This window comes from Phoca vitulina, unplaced genomic scaffold (genome assembly GCF_004348235.1).
Source record: "Phoca vitulina isolate PV1807 unplaced genomic scaffold, GSC_HSeal_1.0 scaffold39, whole genome shotgun sequence".
NCBI classification, from domain to species: domain Eukaryota; kingdom Metazoa; phylum Chordata; class Mammalia; order Carnivora; family Phocidae; genus Phoca; species Phoca vitulina.
This window is the reverse complement of record NW_022589742.1, coordinates 8,568,161-8,586,531: the sequence shown is the minus strand read 5'-3', so window position 1 is coordinate 8,586,531 and position 18,371 is coordinate 8,568,161. Positions and strand designations below refer to the sequence as shown.

Here is an 18,371-nt window from a genome sequence, read left to right as displayed (position 1 = left end):
TTCTCTTAATGCAGCTGGTAACAAGCAAAAAAAAAAAAAAAAAGGTAAGAAAGAGAGAGAAAAAAAAGATTTGCTTTTCACCACGTGCCTCAACCACTCTGGTGTGGGTTTTAATGAGCAATAAAATGCTTGAATTCCAAACATCAGATAGCAGGAGGCGGAAGAGAAGCAAAATCCATCAGTAATCCATGGCCGGGATTATCTATTCCTGATTAATGGTATTAACCATACAGGAGAGCATGAATTTTTCACTGTGTACCATAAATTTCTGTGACACCCCACTCAAAAACAAAAATCAGCACTCTAAAACAAAACAAAACAAAACTGAAGAAAGCAGGAAAAATAGCGGCTGGTCATCCTAGTTCAGTCTTGTCTTTTCTTTAGACATTCAAGATAGATCATAAACTAGGTTGGTTGAAAGTCTAAAGGGTCAGCCTTTCCAGATAAAAATGCAAAGAAATTTTATCAGGGGTAAGCTCGGGCAGAATCATTATTTTCCTATGTGCTTGTGTTTCTCTAAATCTGGAGTACTTCCTCCTGGACGTTATTTCAATTAGGATGAAAATATTCTAAATATGAGAAGAAAACAATTGATTTCACTTGTGTATCTAAAACACATTCATTAAATACCAAAAATCTCTTCTTTTATTTCCGTCAAAGTTTCGAATAAGCTTTTAATAAATAAAAGGACTTTTGTTTCTTGTTCTTTTGTGTCTATATAAAACCAATTAAACTCCTTCTACCTTGAAGGGACCATTTTCTCAGAGACATGCACAAGTTGGCACTTAATGTTTACTGGATATGACACTGAGGTCATCCTTCTTCATTAGTTGGGCTAAGGTCAATTTCTCAAAGGGAGCAATTAACAGAAGTATATCTTACTGCAGACTGGGGAGACCGGACACACTGAACTAGTAACACTGCTGGAGATTTGAAGGGAAAGTTGCCTATTCTTTTAACATAGCCCTCATTGCACCCAAGATAATAATAAAACTGCTGCCACGAAATGTCTATCATCTTTTCCTTTTCAGGGGGAAATACATAATTTACAATGGCTGATTTGCTCATGAGATTTTATTGAACGGACATCTACCATTATAATAAATCTATCAAAGGTCAGCTTAAATGCATAATATCAAATATATGTTTTTAGGAACAGATCTACCTGGGTAAATGTGAACGAATTTGTTTTATCATGATTGCGCTTACCACATCAGAATTAAAATATTGTCAAATCAATTTGAACTCAATGAAAAAAAAATGATGAGAGGTACTAAAAATTAATAAAAACAAGAAAAATACAAACACAGTATCAGGAATATGTGTTAAGGAAATACTATATAAATGAAAGAGTTACAGTTGAAGAAAAAACAACTTGTATTCTTGTTCTACTCATTTAAAATAATGAATGAATGCCAAGAAAATTGCTTGGCTTTAGAGGAAAAAAAAGAATAAATTTACATGGCTAGACTTCCATTGTAATGATGATCATTTTCTTTTTTTTAAAGTATTTTAATTTCTTTTTAAGATTTTATTTATTTGACAGAGAGAGACAGCGAGAGAGGGAACACAAGCAGGGGCAGAGGGAGAGGGAGAAGCAGGCTTCCTGCGGAGCAGGGAGCCCAATGTGGGGCTCGATCCCAGGACCCTGGGATCATGACCTGAGCCGAAGGCAGACGCTTAACGACTGAGCCACCCAGGTGCCCCGATGATCATTTTAATAATCATTTTAGTCATGAAACATTGTTTCATGCTGACTTATGTCCTACAATACCCTCAGTTGGGAAGATTAGCTAGTCCCCTGGCCTCTGGTCACATTTGGCATCTGGGGTAAAGTCAAGCCCCACAGACTTGCTATTTCTTCTGAGGTACTTTTCATTCAAATGCTTCATGTTGTGGTAATACTTACCACCGTTGACTTACCTCTTATTATTTCATTCTGCCTAAACACAGATTCTGGTTATCAGGCTGCGCTCTTTCAAGGTCTTACAATATCATTAGTACACAGAAATGCCATTCATATCAGTCAGAGGTATAAGACAACCAAAGGCAGAAGCTATGAACATGTAGGAACCGAAGAGTAAAACCTACTACATGATTTAAAGCTCCCCTGTAGGAAACAAGAGTCTTGATTTACATACGTGTATTTGTGTGCCTGTGCGTGTGTGTGTGTGTGTGTGTACCTTAAAATGACTGCATACCCTGTGATCTTGATACATTTGGCATATTGCTGTTTACAAAACAGAACCAATGCACTAACTTTTAAAAAGTTTTTCCTTTTCAAGAAACACATGTGAACACTAGACCCAAAATAATTTTTTCTCTGATTTTAATGTAGAGAAGATGTTAAAAATAGACGGGGGAAACCTGACTGGGTGGGGCTCATGAGCAGCTAATCATAAACTTCCTTTCAATAATGCCCAATGGATCCATTTTGCTGAGGCACTTCAAAAAACAGACCAGCTCACAACCCCCCTAATTGCTTCCCTAGACACTGATTTGTACATATAATTTATCAGAATGTTTTATTGCTGATCATTATGTACTAATGTCTGTTATACGATTACAGTAAAACCCTCTAGTTACACTTGACTAATTTTTTTTCAAATAGAAGAGTATGCACAAAACAACACCTAGGGTATTCACTGTAGAACTTTAATATCACAACAGTAACACAGCATTTTGCAAAACAGCGAAGAATCATTCAGTATGGATGTTTTTCATCCTAGGTACCACCAGGGCTTTCTTCAAGGGTAATTAAAGGTGACTTCCTCTTGAGGTCATAGCTTGGCCATCAGCCCAGGAAGCATTATTAAAAGGTGAGAAACTTTTGACACTTAACACTGGGACCCCTGTCTATGGCTTCGCTGTCTACAGCTGACCATCTCTAAAAAGACTGCTAGCCTTCTGATCGGCTTTCCTTGGCTGTTTTCTTAGCGGACGAAGGGGATGTTTCTGGGAAATTATCGAAGTCTGAGGAAAATGCAATATAAATTAGGGAAAACAGAGAATGAATTGTGAGAACTAGGTGTTTCAGCCTCATGGAACAGTGAATGGGTCTGCAGAAATCTGCCAATGGCAAGAAAACACCAATTATTGGGGAAGAGAGGGCTTCACTATTTGTGAGTTTGTTTCTATGACTTCAGACAAATAAAAGCATACGTGATAAAAAGGTTATGTAACATCTTATAATCACATAACTTCAATAATTAGAAATAAAATTGACTTTATTTTTGATGTGTTTCCTTTTTTAGGTTCACCATTATGGTCCCAACTTGGTCTTTACTTAAACCATGGTAAAAAAGTAAATAAATAAATAAAGCACTAAAAGAAATCCCTTCACCCACCTGTGGAGGTATCTCAATTGTTAAAATCTCAATTAGTCTCAGAGTTATCAGTGTGTGTGGAGCGGGGGGAGCAGAAGTGAAAGCTTGTAATGATGAATTCTCATGACACGAAACCACTCCTCTCTCTTGGGATGAGACCGGTTCTTAAGAGTAGAGATAACGTGCTATTTCAGGATCAGTGTGTGGGTGAGTAAATTTTCTGTGGGAAAAAAGTAATAAAATCCAAAGGACAGCCATAAATCTATCCAGATTACCATGGAGATGACATTTGGATGGTTCTTCAGATGGTGTCAACATTATTTGCTATAGTTCACTATTTTACATATTTTCACGTTCAACTTCCTTGAGGTTAACGTGCATCAACAGGATGGAAGTGTTGACTGTATTTTTTGTGTTCGGGTCAGAATTTCGCAAGGGTTGTTAATTTAAAAAAAATAATAATAATAATAAAGAAAACACACAATGTCAACAACATGCTGGGAGATACTATTTATTCTGCAGTCACTTACTGTAAGTGCTGTCCTCGTCTTTTGTGCCATCAATGGTTCCATCTGCCTGTAGCTGCAAGTGGTAACCTTGTCGGCTGTATAGTTTGGTAACTATGCCCTTAAGCTGAGGCTCTGCAAAGAGAATGAGGACTTGGATCAGTCAGTAAGTTGCGCGTACATAGTTGAAAAGACTCAGAATTCCAAATTCTAATTTCATTTACAAACTTTAGTGTAAAAGGTCACACTACAACTTTAAAGAGTCCTCTGAAAGGAAACAGGCAAACAAACTCCCAAGTTTCAGAGGACATCCCCAAACTGAAGAAACCTTTGATTTCTACCTCGTAACACTGGGAAAGCCCTAAGGCTTCTGACGGCAGCTAGTTTCTGAGAGCGGGTCCCCTGGCTTACAGAGTGGTACTCTATTTCATTGAGCATTCGGAACAGGTTGGCAAATGGCATATTCTGCCTTTTAACGATGTGCCACTTCTCATGTGGAAGGAGAAGGAGAAATACGAAGATAATTTAGAGTGGTTTGCCAACCAGGGACCAAAAACACACTAACAAAGACTTCTCTCAGAATTATCGCTCTTTGAATAAATAGTCCCCTCTACTCTGAGAGTGTTGAAAATGCATAAATAGTCTGGAACCCCGTCAAAGGACTTACATTTGGAAAACTGAGCTGTGATACAAAAAAAAAAAAAAAGGGGGGGGGGGGAAGAGGAGGAAAAAAAACCCCAACCATTACCATACCCTATCGTGTTAATTATCCTCAGGGAAAAAGGGGTGCAAAAAGAGCGGGGTTTTTGTTGGTGCGGAGGAAAAGAAAATTAGTTTATACTTATTTTCAAATTTAGTATCAGAAATATGATTATCTAAAACATGGGTTCTCAATTACAATGATTTTCAATTATGAATCACCACAGATAATAAAGTACCTAATTCACCAATAACAGCCATGTTATCCAAAATTTGCTTTTACTGACTACAGACACCTGCACCGAAATCATATGTATGTGATTATTCAGGCCACATAATCATGCTTTGCAACCGCTTCAGCCTTTTTAAAACAAGCCCAATGCACAGCAAATGCCTTGAAAACTTCGAGCAAGCAGGAAATGGATGTCTGCGTTTCCATTCCATAGTGTGTGGAACACATACACAGAGAAAGAACAAATTGATGAATAAGTCTGCAATTCTGTACCATTTATCTAGTTAAAAGTAAGAAAAGAGCGTACAGGATTCATCTGGTGAAGAACGGCCAAATAAGCTGCTTGTTCGCCTGAAGCTCTACCTTGACGCAACCTGACACCTAGAGCTGTGTGAAATTCCCCCTGGCACCGGAATATCGCGCTACTCTTCTCACGGAATAGGTTCCAAAGGACCTACAATCTGGCCATGAGTTTAAATTCTCTCTTCAATCCGGCATTTTAGTAGCAAGTAACCAGTTTCACCAGTCTAACCAGATCACTAAGCTCTTGGCTACAAGGTTCTAGGAATCCACTCCCCCCCGCAGCAAATATTTCAAGGGTGCACCACAAGTCAAGTCTGTCCCGATAAGCTTAAAAGTGATCAAAGAAACAGAATGCCTAGAGAGCCGAAGCCCAAGGCCCTTGGGGGTGGAAACTGGATCAGGGGAAGGGTGAGAGTTGCAGGGGTAAAGGCAAAGGAGGGTTTCCCGGGTTCGTTAGGGCGGGCAGCGGTGTCTGCCCAGCTCGGCGCCTGCAATTTCCACGCCACACACACACACACGGCGGCCACGTCTGGATCACGCGTGCCAGAGCCCCCGGGCGTGCACACATGTGGCACGTCTGAAGCTGACGGCGCCCCCCTCCCGGGCCGGGTCTGGCCCCCCGGCTCTGCGCCTGTCCCACGGCAGTTGCAATGCAGCAAGCCAGTTACCGTTACGAACGCGGCGAGAAAGCCATCGCTTCCCACGCACGCACCCCGGCTAGGTGGCCACATCCGCACCAGATGGGCCCCCGACAAACTCACCTACGCTTACACACACGCCCTCCAGCCCCCTCCACACTCGTAAAGTATGGGGGGGAACCCAAAGCCGGCCAAGCGCCCCTTCCAACCTGGTCTCCTTCTGCGCCTCTTCTTGGAGCCGAAGAGTTTGACCCGGGAAAAGACGTTTAACTTGTTTTTGTCGCAGCTGGTCTTGCCTTTGCTGGGGCTGCTGACACACTTGCAGGCGTTGGATTTCTCGCGCTCGCGGGCTTGTCTCTTCTGACGGATCAGCGAGCTGGCGATAGCCGCCGCCATGGCCACGACGCCCACCACCACCACTTCTTTGGCGGCCCCTCTCCGGCTTCGCCTTCGCCTCCGCCTCCCGCTCCTCCGCGGCGCGTCCGCTCGGTCTCGCGCCGCTGCCGCCCTCGTCTCCCTAGCCGGCGCTCGCCCGGGCTTCTCCGCGCTCGGCCGTCAGCCGAGGAGGGGGCTCAGCATGCCGTCCGGGCTCCTCGGGCGGTGGTCCGGCTCCCGCGCGGGCTGCGGGCTGCCTGGGTCCGAGCCGACGCCACAGCCCCGGGCCGGGATCGCGGCGAGACTGGCGGCGGAGGCAGCGCGGCGCGGCTGCGTGCGCTCGGCCCCTGCGCCCCGAGGACACTGTGCGAGTCCAAGTGGCTCGGGTCGGAGTTTCGCGGCACCCCCCGCCCTGTGCCGCGCGGAGGGGGCCGGAGCAGGGAGGCGGGCGGAGGGAGCGGCGCGGGCGGGAGAGAGGCCGCGAGCGCGGGCGGCGGGAGGGGAGGGGGGGAAGGAGGAAGCGCGCGGGGGGTTGGGGTGGGGAGCGCGCCCTCGCCCTGGCCCCTCCGAGCCTCCGACTAGTCCTTGCAACTTCGGGGCCTGATGATCAGGAAAAGTTGGCCCGTGCCAGCTGGCCGACGGGGATCAAACAGGTAACGGCCTCGCATCTTGGCGGCGGCGGTGGCGGCGGCGGCGGCAGCGGCGGCGGTGGCGGCGGCTGCTCTGGGCGCGGCACAGTCTCTGCATAGGAATCCAGTCGCCGCAGGCACCCTCCGGAAGAGCGCCGCGGCCTCCCCGAGGCCCCCCTCCCCCGGCGGCCCCTCCCTCCCGGAGCCCAGCCCGCTGGCTCCCGGCCGCCCCGCCCCCCGGAGGCCCCGGCGGGCCGCGCCGGCTCACACCTGTAGGGGCTCCGGCGCTGCCCCACCGCCCGAAGCTTCCTGCCCTCCGCTTCCAGAACGGAGCTTCGGGAGGAGGCAGGGATGGAGGGGCCCCGGGAGGAGGTAGTTGGGCCGGAGGAGCCGGGGGTTGCCTGGAGGTGGGGTGCGGGGGGGCTGTTTGTCAGTGTTGCACTCCTAGCGGGCCGCACTGCCCGGGGCTGGCGCCCCTGGGAAGTTCGCCAGGCCCCTGCCCCAGTCGCCGACTCACACCAGCCCCCTCCCCCAAACACACACCCCCCGCCAGGCATTTCGCATGGCGACACTTGTAGCCCTTCGGGAAAGAGGCCACGGCTCGCAGACGGGTTCAGCCCTCGCGGCGGCGGCGGCGGCAGGGGCACTGCAGAGCTGCGCCCGCACACCACGCTGCCCCCCAGTGGTTTTTGCTGACTTTTCATTACAGGCCAATATGTGCGGTCCGAACCCCGCTTTTCCTCTTGCCCCAAATCCTTGGTTTGGGTTTGGGATCCAAGCGGAGAGCTTGGGTGGTGTACAGAAAGCAGTATTTGGGAAATGCAGCGCCGAGCCGCGTTACTGAAGCCCTGGCCCATCTCCAATCTCCTAACTTCTTTCTTTCTTTCTTTTTCCTGCTCCTCCAGATCTAGCAGCCTCTCTCCCTCCAATTCAGGAATCAAGTCTGGCTTTTTGCTCGACTCTCTCTATTCACAGGTTCTGTCCTTTCCCTGTTCTATATTTTAATCTGGAGAAGAAAGAGGAGTTTCGAGGTCAAGAACGCAACAAAGAGAATGATCCATCCACATCCCCATCTTCAAACGGACACTACTCTTTTACTATTTTACTTGATTTCTAACGCCAGAAAGGAAGCTGCCAAGAGCAGGGCTGCTGTCTCCGAGCTGCCACTACACTGCTTACTGGACCTCTCCCTCCCCCCTTTTCAGATCTTTTCCGAATTGCTATTGATGCAAACAAAACCAAATGCCGAGACCCCAGTCCTTCTTTTCTTGCCTGAGCTCCCAACTGGGAAACTGTGTCAGGCTTCTTGGCCCATCAGAGCTGTGTCACCTGACCCTGCTGTAGATTTCCCTGCTCCACAGGGGAGGTTACTGCCACCTCCCTTCCACTTGTCCCCAGTCTTGAAATGTCTGTGGCCCTAGCAGAAGCGCTGATAGGGGTCTGCAAAGACAGGCTGGGGTGAAGGTTACAGGGCCCGAGGTGGAGGGTTACAGGAGAGTCTGCCTAATGGTCTGAAATTCCCTGCAGGTTAGTCGACTCCTCTGTGTTTTGGGCTTTCCCAAAAGCTCAGGGAGGCCCGGGTGGAAGAGAGTTTCAGCACCTCAAGTCAATTCAAGTAACCACTTCTTTGGACATTAATTCATGAGGGAAAAACCCTGGTTGGCTCCCCCTGGACCTCGAACGCCTTGAAAATCGGGACTGCGTCTTGGTCACCACTCTATTCCCACCTCCTGGCACAGTTCCTGTTACATAGTTTGTGCTCAATCAACAGTTTGTTGAAAATAATTGACGAGCCACTGGTTTACATTGCTTCTTAAGGGGAGGAGGATGTTTCCTGGCTCAGAATGTAAGGGGTTCAAATTCTAGTTACCATGAAGGGAAATAATCTCACCAAAAGAGGCCTCAGAAGAAGATCTGAGCAGGGCCAAATAATTTGGGGTGTGGAATGGACCTTAAGAGGTTCCTACTCCCTCTCAGTGTGCTTTTACCTTCCACTGAGCACCTGGGCCTCTAACTCTCTGTGACCTGTCTGCCTATAGACCACAAGAATTCTCCTGTCTCCTCCCTTAATAGAACCCACAGAGGCCTGTGACTAGAGGGGGAATCATTCAGGGGAAAGGGGAAGGAAAGCCATTTTGACTTTGGGTCCAAAACATACTATGCAATTGGCTTAACCATTAATTACGTGGATATTTCTCCTCCTTTCCTGATTCCCATATGTATTTCACAGGTGCTTCTCAACTCCCGAGAAGAGTGAATTTAAGTCTCAAATTCTCAAAGGAGAACTGGGCCCAAACCCCATTCACCTTAGGAAGGCAGAAGGAAAGAAAGAACCAGAGCCCAGCCTAGAGAAGCATATTTTGCCTTTCCTTTCTGTCTGACTGCCACCCCACCAGTACTATGGAATCTGAGTGGGAGAGTGAAGAACTTTCCTTTGACACTTATTTCCACAGTGCCTTTTTCTCCTGTCTTGCTTTGTTCCTACCAGTTCATACTGTACCCTGCTTAACCCCAGGGCTCCCAATTGCTCTGCGCTGGGTGGGTCCATTCACCTTTACTCCTCCCGGACCTCCTCTTCCCATTGCACTGTCCACCAAGCTCTCTCCTTGATCATGTTCAGGAGGAAAGCACCCTTAGCTCCTTTCTCGGGCTCCACTCACACAGAGTTCTAGCCTGGGTGACAGGAGGCTTGTTCTAATCCTGTCTCTGCCGCTAGTCAGCTGTGTGACCTTGGTTGGCGCTACAGTTTTCCCATCCTTAAAGTCATCCTTTAGACAATCTTAATGGCTTTCAAATTGTATTCTGCAGAGCCCTAAGAGTAGATGGAGGGGATGTAAGTTCCTTCACCCATGTTTCAACGATAGCACCTCTGCATTCATCTATTTTTATATACCAGGGCTCACTGTATGATTTTTTTTTTTTTAAAGGTCTATTCATTTATTTGAGAGAGAGAGAGAGCGCACACAGGCTGGGGGAGGGGCAGAGGGAGAGGAAGAGAATCTCAAGCAGACTCCCAGCTAATCGCGGAGCCCAAGGATTCAGGGCTCCATCTCAGGACCCTGAGATCGTGACCTGAGCCGAAATCAAGAGTCGGACGCCCAACCGGCTGAGCCACCCAGGCGCCCCTGTATGATTTCTTATGAAGAAAAATAACGAGAAAGATTGCACTGCTAAAACCAAAACGTTTGAAAATCTCTGGATGAGATGTTCCTTAAAGTCCTTCTGCCTCTGGAGCCTACGATTTTTTGGTATACGCCCCTGTCCCTGCTACCTCTTATTCTTTCCCTCCTCATACTCCCCCCCACCCCCCGCTTTCCCTTCTCACCCCACCAGAATATAAACTCTAAATTGGATTCCAAAGAAAAATACCACAAGTCTCTTTGGCTCCATTCCTCACGGGTTCACTTGAGAACCAGGTTTTAGCGTTCTTTTCAGGGAGAGTTATGTGAGTTATCAGAGCATAGAATGCTGATCGTTCTCTGCCAATCTCTTTTGGCAGGCCTCAGATGAGCTGTAAAGAAGCTGAGGGGATCTGCTCTCAAGAGGCATCTCCAGGAGAGAGACAGAAACCCAAACAGATGTGACTGTGATGAGTAAAAATGAGAGAATTCAGACAGCCTAATCAGGAGCAGTCTCAGTACCTCCTGAGCAGGAAGGAGTTGGCTGTCTGAAACTCTGAAAATGAGAGCTTTCAAACACCCATCCTTCCTGAAGATAAACATAATTGGAGCCACTTGCCAGTTATCTCTCCATCTTCACTTCAGCGGTCCCTCAGAACCTCTCAGTGACCAGTTACCAGGTCAAGGACTGATGATGAGCTCAAAGGGAGGAAAGGGAGACAGGTTCAAGTGCACCAAGGTCAAGCAACACTGGGATCTCACCATTAACCGAGTAGGGCAGCAGAGGAGGTATTTAAGAGACCGGGCAGCAAGTACCAACCCTTCGTGTCCGTCTAATTATGTCCAAAAGCTCAGAGAAACGACTGGATAGAAATACAAATGAGGAGATTAGAGAAAAGCCATTAGCAAAGGCTCTTGCCACTTAACTACAAGCAGGAAGAAAAATGCAATTTAAAGAAATCCTGTCAATGTCCCACTGGAATTCCAGGGACAGAAAGAGTGACTACTGGACCTGATACATGTATTAGCTGGCAAAGAGTCTCTCCTAGTCAGATCACTTGGGGGAATTATGCTTCAGAAACAAAGGTCTCCAGAACCAATTTTCTAGAAATGGATTGGCTCTCCTGATTTGCATTGCACTAGGATGGTGGCTTGGTCTTCACTGTGCCCTCTCTCTGGGATCGTTCTCTAACAACTTCAGTTATAGAGTTTCCTAAAGCCACCTCTGGTCTATATTTAAAAGCAAATAAACAAATAAAGTCAATGGGGAACACACTGATTAATTCTGATCTTTAAGAAAAATCCTATAACCCATATAAAAATTTTATTGTTCAGTCATAATTTATGAACATTAAAACCATAGAGCATCCTGATGGTATTAATCATATCTATGAATTCAGCTCTTTGCCATTTAATTAGCCATAGCAGCTGCAACATCAAGAGTTCAAGGCCTCTGATTACCTACTTGGGCATTTAATCAAGAAAACCTGGAGAGAAGTATTGGATTGCTGGGGTGGAGGTTTCTCCCTTGATCATGAAAACAGAACACAAGGAAATGAGCTTAAGTTTCAGTATGTGGGGATTTAAGTTTTGTACAAGGAAAACCTTTTTTTCAGTAAGGGCTGTTAAAAACCGTAATTGAGGGACGGCTGGGTGGTTCAGTGGGTTGAGTGTCTGGCTCTTGGTTTCCGCTTGGGTTGTGATCTCAGGGTCGTGGGATTGAGCCCGGAATAGGGATCCATGCTCTGAGTGGAGTCTGCTTGTTCCTCTCCCCCGCTCTCTGCTTCCCCACCTCCAGCTCGAGTGTGCATGCTCTCTCTCTCTCAAATAAATAAATAGATACAATCTTTAAAAAACATAATTGAATGCTGATTCTCCTATGGAAGTTTTATGAATACAACAGAAACGTTATCTATCTCAGCGGGTATGTGGGTTGATTCTTGTCAAGGCTCTCATTCTGTCATTCAGACCACACTACGATTAATACACGCGTGAACTGCAACCAAGAAGTGGTCACTGGAAAAGGGGCAGCAACACCATTATTGAGAAAGTTCAAGGTCCTCTCTGATGGGGGCATGAGATAGTTAGTGCCTTTGTCTTTGGAAGATCATACTGGGTGAGCTTGGATCGTGTGGGTCAAGGCAGTCACAATCATTTTGTAAAGTTTGTTGTCCAAGGGGTAGGAAATACTTTGCAGATAATGGTAAATTCATTCTTAGCCAAATGAGTTGCCTCAGTGGTCACAGAGCATCCAGAGCCAACAAAAGCCCCGGCTTCTCTGAATTCTATTCGGTTTTCTTCAATAATATTCAAAGATTTTGAAGGAACGGTTGCTATTTTACAAACTGACTGGTGGCTAACAAACATAAATGAAGTGTTTCTATGATGAAACATTTATGGCAGACTAAAAATGTGCAAGACTCAGAGGCAAAATATCTGTAACACTGGGTTCATTTCTTGCCCAGTGAACTAAATAATCTAAATGAAAAGTTAGGGGAAAAAATGGTATGAGGATTTGAGGCAAAAGCAGACAATCAGTAATTTTTCTGGATCTAAGCTGTTTCAGGAAATAGGATTTCTGGAGGAAGGTGACCTAAACGCAAGATCTGAAGAAGGGAATGCAGTGTTTGCAAATGATCTAATGTTCAGTATTACTTAGCATATGGGGGCGGGATTCGCAACCAGCATAAGGAACTCTGGATTGATTTCTTATTTGCCAGTGGCGCTCTTTCCACCAATTTCCTATCAAAATTTGCCATTTTTTAAAGGGGCAGAGAGATAATGGGAAACTACTTCAGTGCTCTTTCAGGATTAGCAGTCCTAATGTATTTCTTCTTTTCAGACGCCGACCAGGCTTTGGGCAGGGAACCCAGCTGAGCATGGAAGAAATGGTATCCTCTAGATTTGAAGGAGGGGACGAAGGACAGGTCCGTGATTCATCTGAGAACTCTGCAGATGTCCTAGGCGGTCTCAAACTCCTCACTTCGCTTTCTTTTTTTTTTTTTTTTTTTTTGCCAAAACTGGGGTTTTGAATGGAGAGAACAGTCAATAAATGCTGTGGTTATGATTGGACAAGAAACTTCAGTGCTGCTACACTATTTTCTTTAATCCTTCCAACAACCTCTAAGGTAGGTATTGCCATTTTACGGATGAGTAAAGTGAAGTCTAGCGAGACTGACTCTGGAATTTGGGTTCCTGAACAGTAGTGCCTGGATATGGCTATCTCTTGGCTTGGGTAACAGAAGAAGATGGAATATGGGATGACTTTCAATTCAGTTATGTGTTTTCCTTTTTTTTTTTAAACAAAAGTGAATTTTGAAACAAACAATAGATATGATCTGTACACAGTTATTAGCCTAGTTGGTATGCTTTGAACAATGACTTCTTAGAGTGACATTTTAAGAAAACATTGCTCCCTTTCTCACTAAAAGTAAATGACTATAAATCACTGCCTAATATCATTCTGGGTTTCTCATCCCAGGGAGCCCTTTAACACCAGGACCCGGTCCAAGTCAGGTAATCTGGGGTTTTGGAGTGCGAGGAGGCCCAAAGGACACTTTGGACTTTATCTTCATCACTCCTTAGCAGAGGCAGGAAGTTAAGCACTCCAACTCTCTCCGTTCTTTTCATACCCGGAAAACTGGCTTTCCACACCATAAGCTTTTTCGTGCCATCTGCTTTCAGCTACGGGAAGCCTGAGTTCAGCCAAATGAGAGAAAAATATTGCACACAGTGTATTCTGTTGCATGGTCTGAAGCCCAGCACTATGCTTTTGAACTCAAGGGTTTCTCCAGTATCCACTAGGACTGGTTCGTTCTGGCTTGTCCCTTCTGACAAACAGCTATAAGTATAATCAACAGATTGAAATTGTTTAGTAACTTCTCCCCCCACCACTGAAGACCTTGAGCAATTTGAGAACCTGATTTCATAACAGGGACCTTGATGCTCAATTAACAATCTCATTTTAGCAAAGAGATGTGAGGCAAGAGAAGTAAATGAGTTTGTTGGAGGCTACACTGTTCACTCATTCATTCAAAATTTACTGAGAACTCTTTGCCATGTACTGAGTTACACCCTAAAGGATGCAAAGGTACTTAGGAGCTATACTTTATTTATTGAGCACTACCTATATCCCCGGCACTAAGTACTTTATCCTGCTTTACTCACTTAATACAACAACCTTATGAACTTATCCCCATTCTACAGATGAAGAAGATGAAGCAAAGAGAGGTTAGTGAGTTCATTCAGGTAGGAAGTCATAGAGCTAAGTGGACTCAAATCCATGCATTCTGACTTCATATCCCATGTTCTTGAAACTGCTCTACTGTCCCCCTCCTTGACTGCCCCTGGCTGCAAGTGGAGGAGAAAGAGAAGTAAGTAAAATAACTAAAACACAAATGTGATTAAGGACTGTAAGAGTGGTGCACTCAAAAAAAAAAAAAAAAAAAAAAGGCACAGCCAACTCTGTGGGTTGGGGGGCCAGGAATTGGGATCAGCTTCAGAAAGAACCACCACCACCACCAAACCCATCTCACTGAAGATGAATTTTGGAGGACAAGGAAGAACTAGAAAGTTGGGGAATAAAATTGAGTAAAGCCAGACTTCAAACGTGGCTTAAACTGACTCTTGATGCTAAATTCTTAGCGGGCCATATGACTTCCCTTCAGCTGAGAACCTAGAAAACCTTACATTTTTATGCCCCTCCACTTTAAATCACTCAGCAACAAGTGGATCTCCGATTGTAACCATTCTCCAGGAACCTACTTTTCTGGGAAATATTGATTACTGGTGTGGCCCTGAAGCATCTTGGGGGTTGGGAGAGATAAGATGTGCTATGTGGATATTCGGATGAACATTCATGAGTTGTTTATTTCATGCTTGTAAACCAGTTGTCTTCCCTTTCCCACTGATTGTGCTCAGTGCATATTGTCACTGGTGATGTTCAAGTGTACAGTAGTGTATCGATTTACAACTGCCATCAGCAGAGGGCTTAGTAGAAGTAATCCCTTTGGAAAGACGCCAATCAAAATGAAAATTCAATCAGAGTAGGCAGGCAGTCTCCTCCTGCAATGACTGGGGTGAGCTTGGAGACCAGAGATTTGCATGTGGGCGGTTATTAAATAATTTTATTATGGTGATAAAATTTGAAGCTAATAAATGAATTAAAGATGATAGGAAAATGACTGTCCAAGCCAGATAATCCTAGTAATTCCATTGGAGAGGGACAACTAGGATTTGGTTGGTATTTGAATACATTGAAAACATGTTTGAAAATCTTCCTACTTACTACATTCCTTTTCCTGCCACTAAAATACCCACAGCTGCTTGCTCTGTCTGAATCTTAGTATCCTTTGGTCTGAAAAATATATACTTAACAGAATTGTTAAGGGAAATAACAGTGCCTTATTTCACTGTAAGAAGAACCAAACCAAAACAAATATCCAATTAAAAGATGGGCAGAGGACCTGAATAGACATTTTCCCAAAGAAGATGTACAGATGGCCACCAGCCACATGAAAAGATGCTCAGCATCACTCGTCATCAGGGAAATGCAAATCCAAACCACAGTGAGATATCATCACCTCACTCCTGTCACAATGGCTAGTATCAAAAAGATAAGAAATAACAAATGTTGGCAAGGATGTGGAGTAAAGGGAACCCCCGTGCGCTATTGGTGGGAATGTAAGTTGGCGCAGCCACTAAAGAAAACAGTATGGATGTTCCTAAAAAAATTTAAAATAGAAATACCATACAATAAAGTAATTCCACTTCTGGGTATTTACCAAAGAAAACAAAAACACTGACTTGAAAAGATATATGTACCACTACGTTCATTGCAGCATCACATACAATAGCCAAGATATGGAAGCAACCCAAGTATCCATCAATGGATGAATGGGTAAAGAAGATATCATACACACACACACACACACACACACACACACAGGATTATTACTCAGCCATAAAAAAGAATGAAATAGTGCCATTTGAGACAACATGGATGGACCTAGAGGGTATTATGCTGAGTGAAATAAGTCAGAGAAGACAAATATATGATTTCACTCATATGTGAAATCTAAAATACAAAATAAACGAACCAACAGAAACAGACTCATAAATACAGAGAACAAACTGGTAGTTGCCAGAGGGGAGGGGGTTAGGGGGATGGGTGGATAGGCGAAGAGAATTAAGAGGTACAAACTTCCAGTTATAAAATAAATAGGTCACAGGGATGAAAAGTACAGCACAGGGAATATAGTCAATAATATTGTAATAACTTTATGTGGTGACTGATGGTAATTACCCTTATCGTGGTAAGCATTTTATAATGTATATAATTGTTGAATCACTATGTCATATACCGGAAACTAATATAATATTTATGTCACCTACATTAAAAAACATAACCAAACCAACACAGTGTGTGTGTGTGTGTGTGTGTGTGTGTGTGTGTGTATGTGTGTTTCTGTACACACACTCCAGGCAGGCCTCTGAAAGCCAGCACCTCAGCCCAGATGCCCACCATCCTTATGAGGCCCCACAGGAACCTGCTCTTCCAGCTAAGACTCTAGGATCCAGGCTGTCCTAATTCTTCATTAAAATTGTCCTTCCCTATATCCCATCCCCGGGTCACTGCTTTCCAAGACAACAGCTAGTTGATCAGACACTCTCATCAGAGCTGGGTTAAGTACGAATATCTCCTCATGACCCTACCTCCTTCCCCCCAGTTGGCTCATTCTAATGGGGATTTTAAGGGGGCACTATTATACTACAAAAGAGTACCTCTAATGGTGACATTTTAAGTGACGAACAGGCTGCTGGAGTAGCTTCGAGGAGGGAAGAGCTTTGGAGAACACCTCAATTTAAAAGTTCCCTGCCATTTTATAGTACTGGTTCTATGACTGTGTGTGTATGTGAGTGTCATGCAGCATAAATTAATATGTCAGACACGCTCATTTAGCTCCTGTTCAATCTTTCCTTCTCTTCACAGCCAAGATTCTTGAAAGTCTTTACCAACAACCCCATTTCCTTATTTCCATTCACCATTCACTCTGATTTTATTATAAATTATATTATACATATGTGTGTATGTATATATATATATTCCTAGTAATTCCTCTATATAGATTTCAATATCCCTTTTAGGGATGGACAATTTGTATTTGCTTGGTATTTAAATATACTTAAAACATTAAAAATATTCCTACTCAACTGTATTCCTCTTCAGTTGTGCTCCTTCTGTTGTTCGTTTATTTTTTTCAGTTCTAGAAGTTTACCATCAACTCTTCATCCACTGCCTCTCCTTAAATCTCTATTCTTCTTCTGAAATTTCTGTTAAATACATGTGAGACCTCATTCTCTCCTCATGAGTCCTTACTTCTCTTCCCCAGCTCCTTCTCTTTATCTTTCTGTGTAGAATCTGGGTGCTTCACTGATCCCCACTCTGGGCTTAGTCTATTGTTTGATTTTGTTAGATTTCATTGATACGTATACATATACCATATCATGTATTATACGATAATATATATGGCGTGTTAAAAATTATATACATTTACGTACATACACACATGTGTATATATACATATATAATTTTTACAGTTGCTGTTTCATCTTTTCTAATATGTCTGCTATTCTTTTCACGACGTGCTGTTCATACCTTATGGATTCCATTCCTTCCTTTATCCTACTGAATGTTTTGAAGGTACTTAAGTTAAAGTCTCTTTTATATTGCCTTATTATACAACTTTTCTGGAATGTAGATTATTCGGCTTATTGTCACTGCTGACCCTCCCTGCGGTGGTTTATTTCTCTTCTTGCTCTGTAAACTTGACTGTGAGAGCTGTTTTTAGCATGAGAGCTGTTTTCTGTAGAAGTCGAACATGAGCCCTGGATAGTAGAGTTATCTATTTCTATAGTTCCGTGTTCTTTCTCTGCCAGCACACTATGGATTACACTGGATGAAGGTTAGTTTTTAATTTTAATTTCCCAGCTTTTTAGTACAAATTAAAATGTGGGATTCCAATTTCTTGTCCTCTAGGCCCAGGTCTGCGAACCTAGGCTTTGAGTCTTGATTTATCACCAAATGGACAGGACATCCTGGCTCCTCACCTTATATAGGAAGCTTAGGGCTCTGTGTCAGGACTGTAACTTCACCTTAAGCCCCAGGGTGTACATCCATTTCTGATACTCTTGATGGCCATTTAGTTCCAACTGTGACACTTTGCTTTGGCTTTAAATTGCTGCTTTGTCTCTATCACCAGGAAATTTCCCTTTTTGTGCTTTTTGATTTCTTTGTGTGTATTGTCAGACTTAAGGTAATATTTTACCCACTATTTCTATGTTTTTATGGAAGGATAGGGGTTCCTGCTGTACCTTAGTTCAACATATTGACTAGCAGTCCCTATTCGACCTACTTCCACCATGACACTAAAATTGCTTTTACTAAGATGATCAATAACCTTATTGTCACAGTTGATGACGGCTTCTCAGTCATTACTTTCCACAACCTTTCAGCAGCATTTGACACTATTGGCCATTATCTTC

The 18,371-nt window shown here is 44.2% G+C and overlaps 1 protein-coding gene across 2 annotated transcripts in view; it reads right to left on the bottom strand.

Annotated features, from left to right (window-relative positions):
- The window catches only part of FGF13 (fibroblast growth factor 13), a 474,294-nt gene that overhangs the window by 61,046 nt on the left and 394,877 nt on the right, over positions 1 to 18,371 (bottom strand). The window contains exons 1-2 of one of the 2 annotated variants that reach the window (XM_032428192.1): positions 5,914 to 6,487; positions 3,857 to 3,967 (exon numbers count right to left, since the gene is read on the bottom strand). In XM_032428192.1, the coding sequence (XP_032284083.1) occupies positions 3,857 to 3,967; positions 5,914 to 6,100 (298 nt within the window). In that variant the 5' untranslated portion in view covers positions 6,101 to 6,487. Of the gene's footprint in view, positions 1 to 3,856; positions 3,968 to 5,913; positions 6,488 to 18,371 lie in introns of those variants that run through there. The other variant, XM_032428191.1, reaches the window with a different exon arrangement.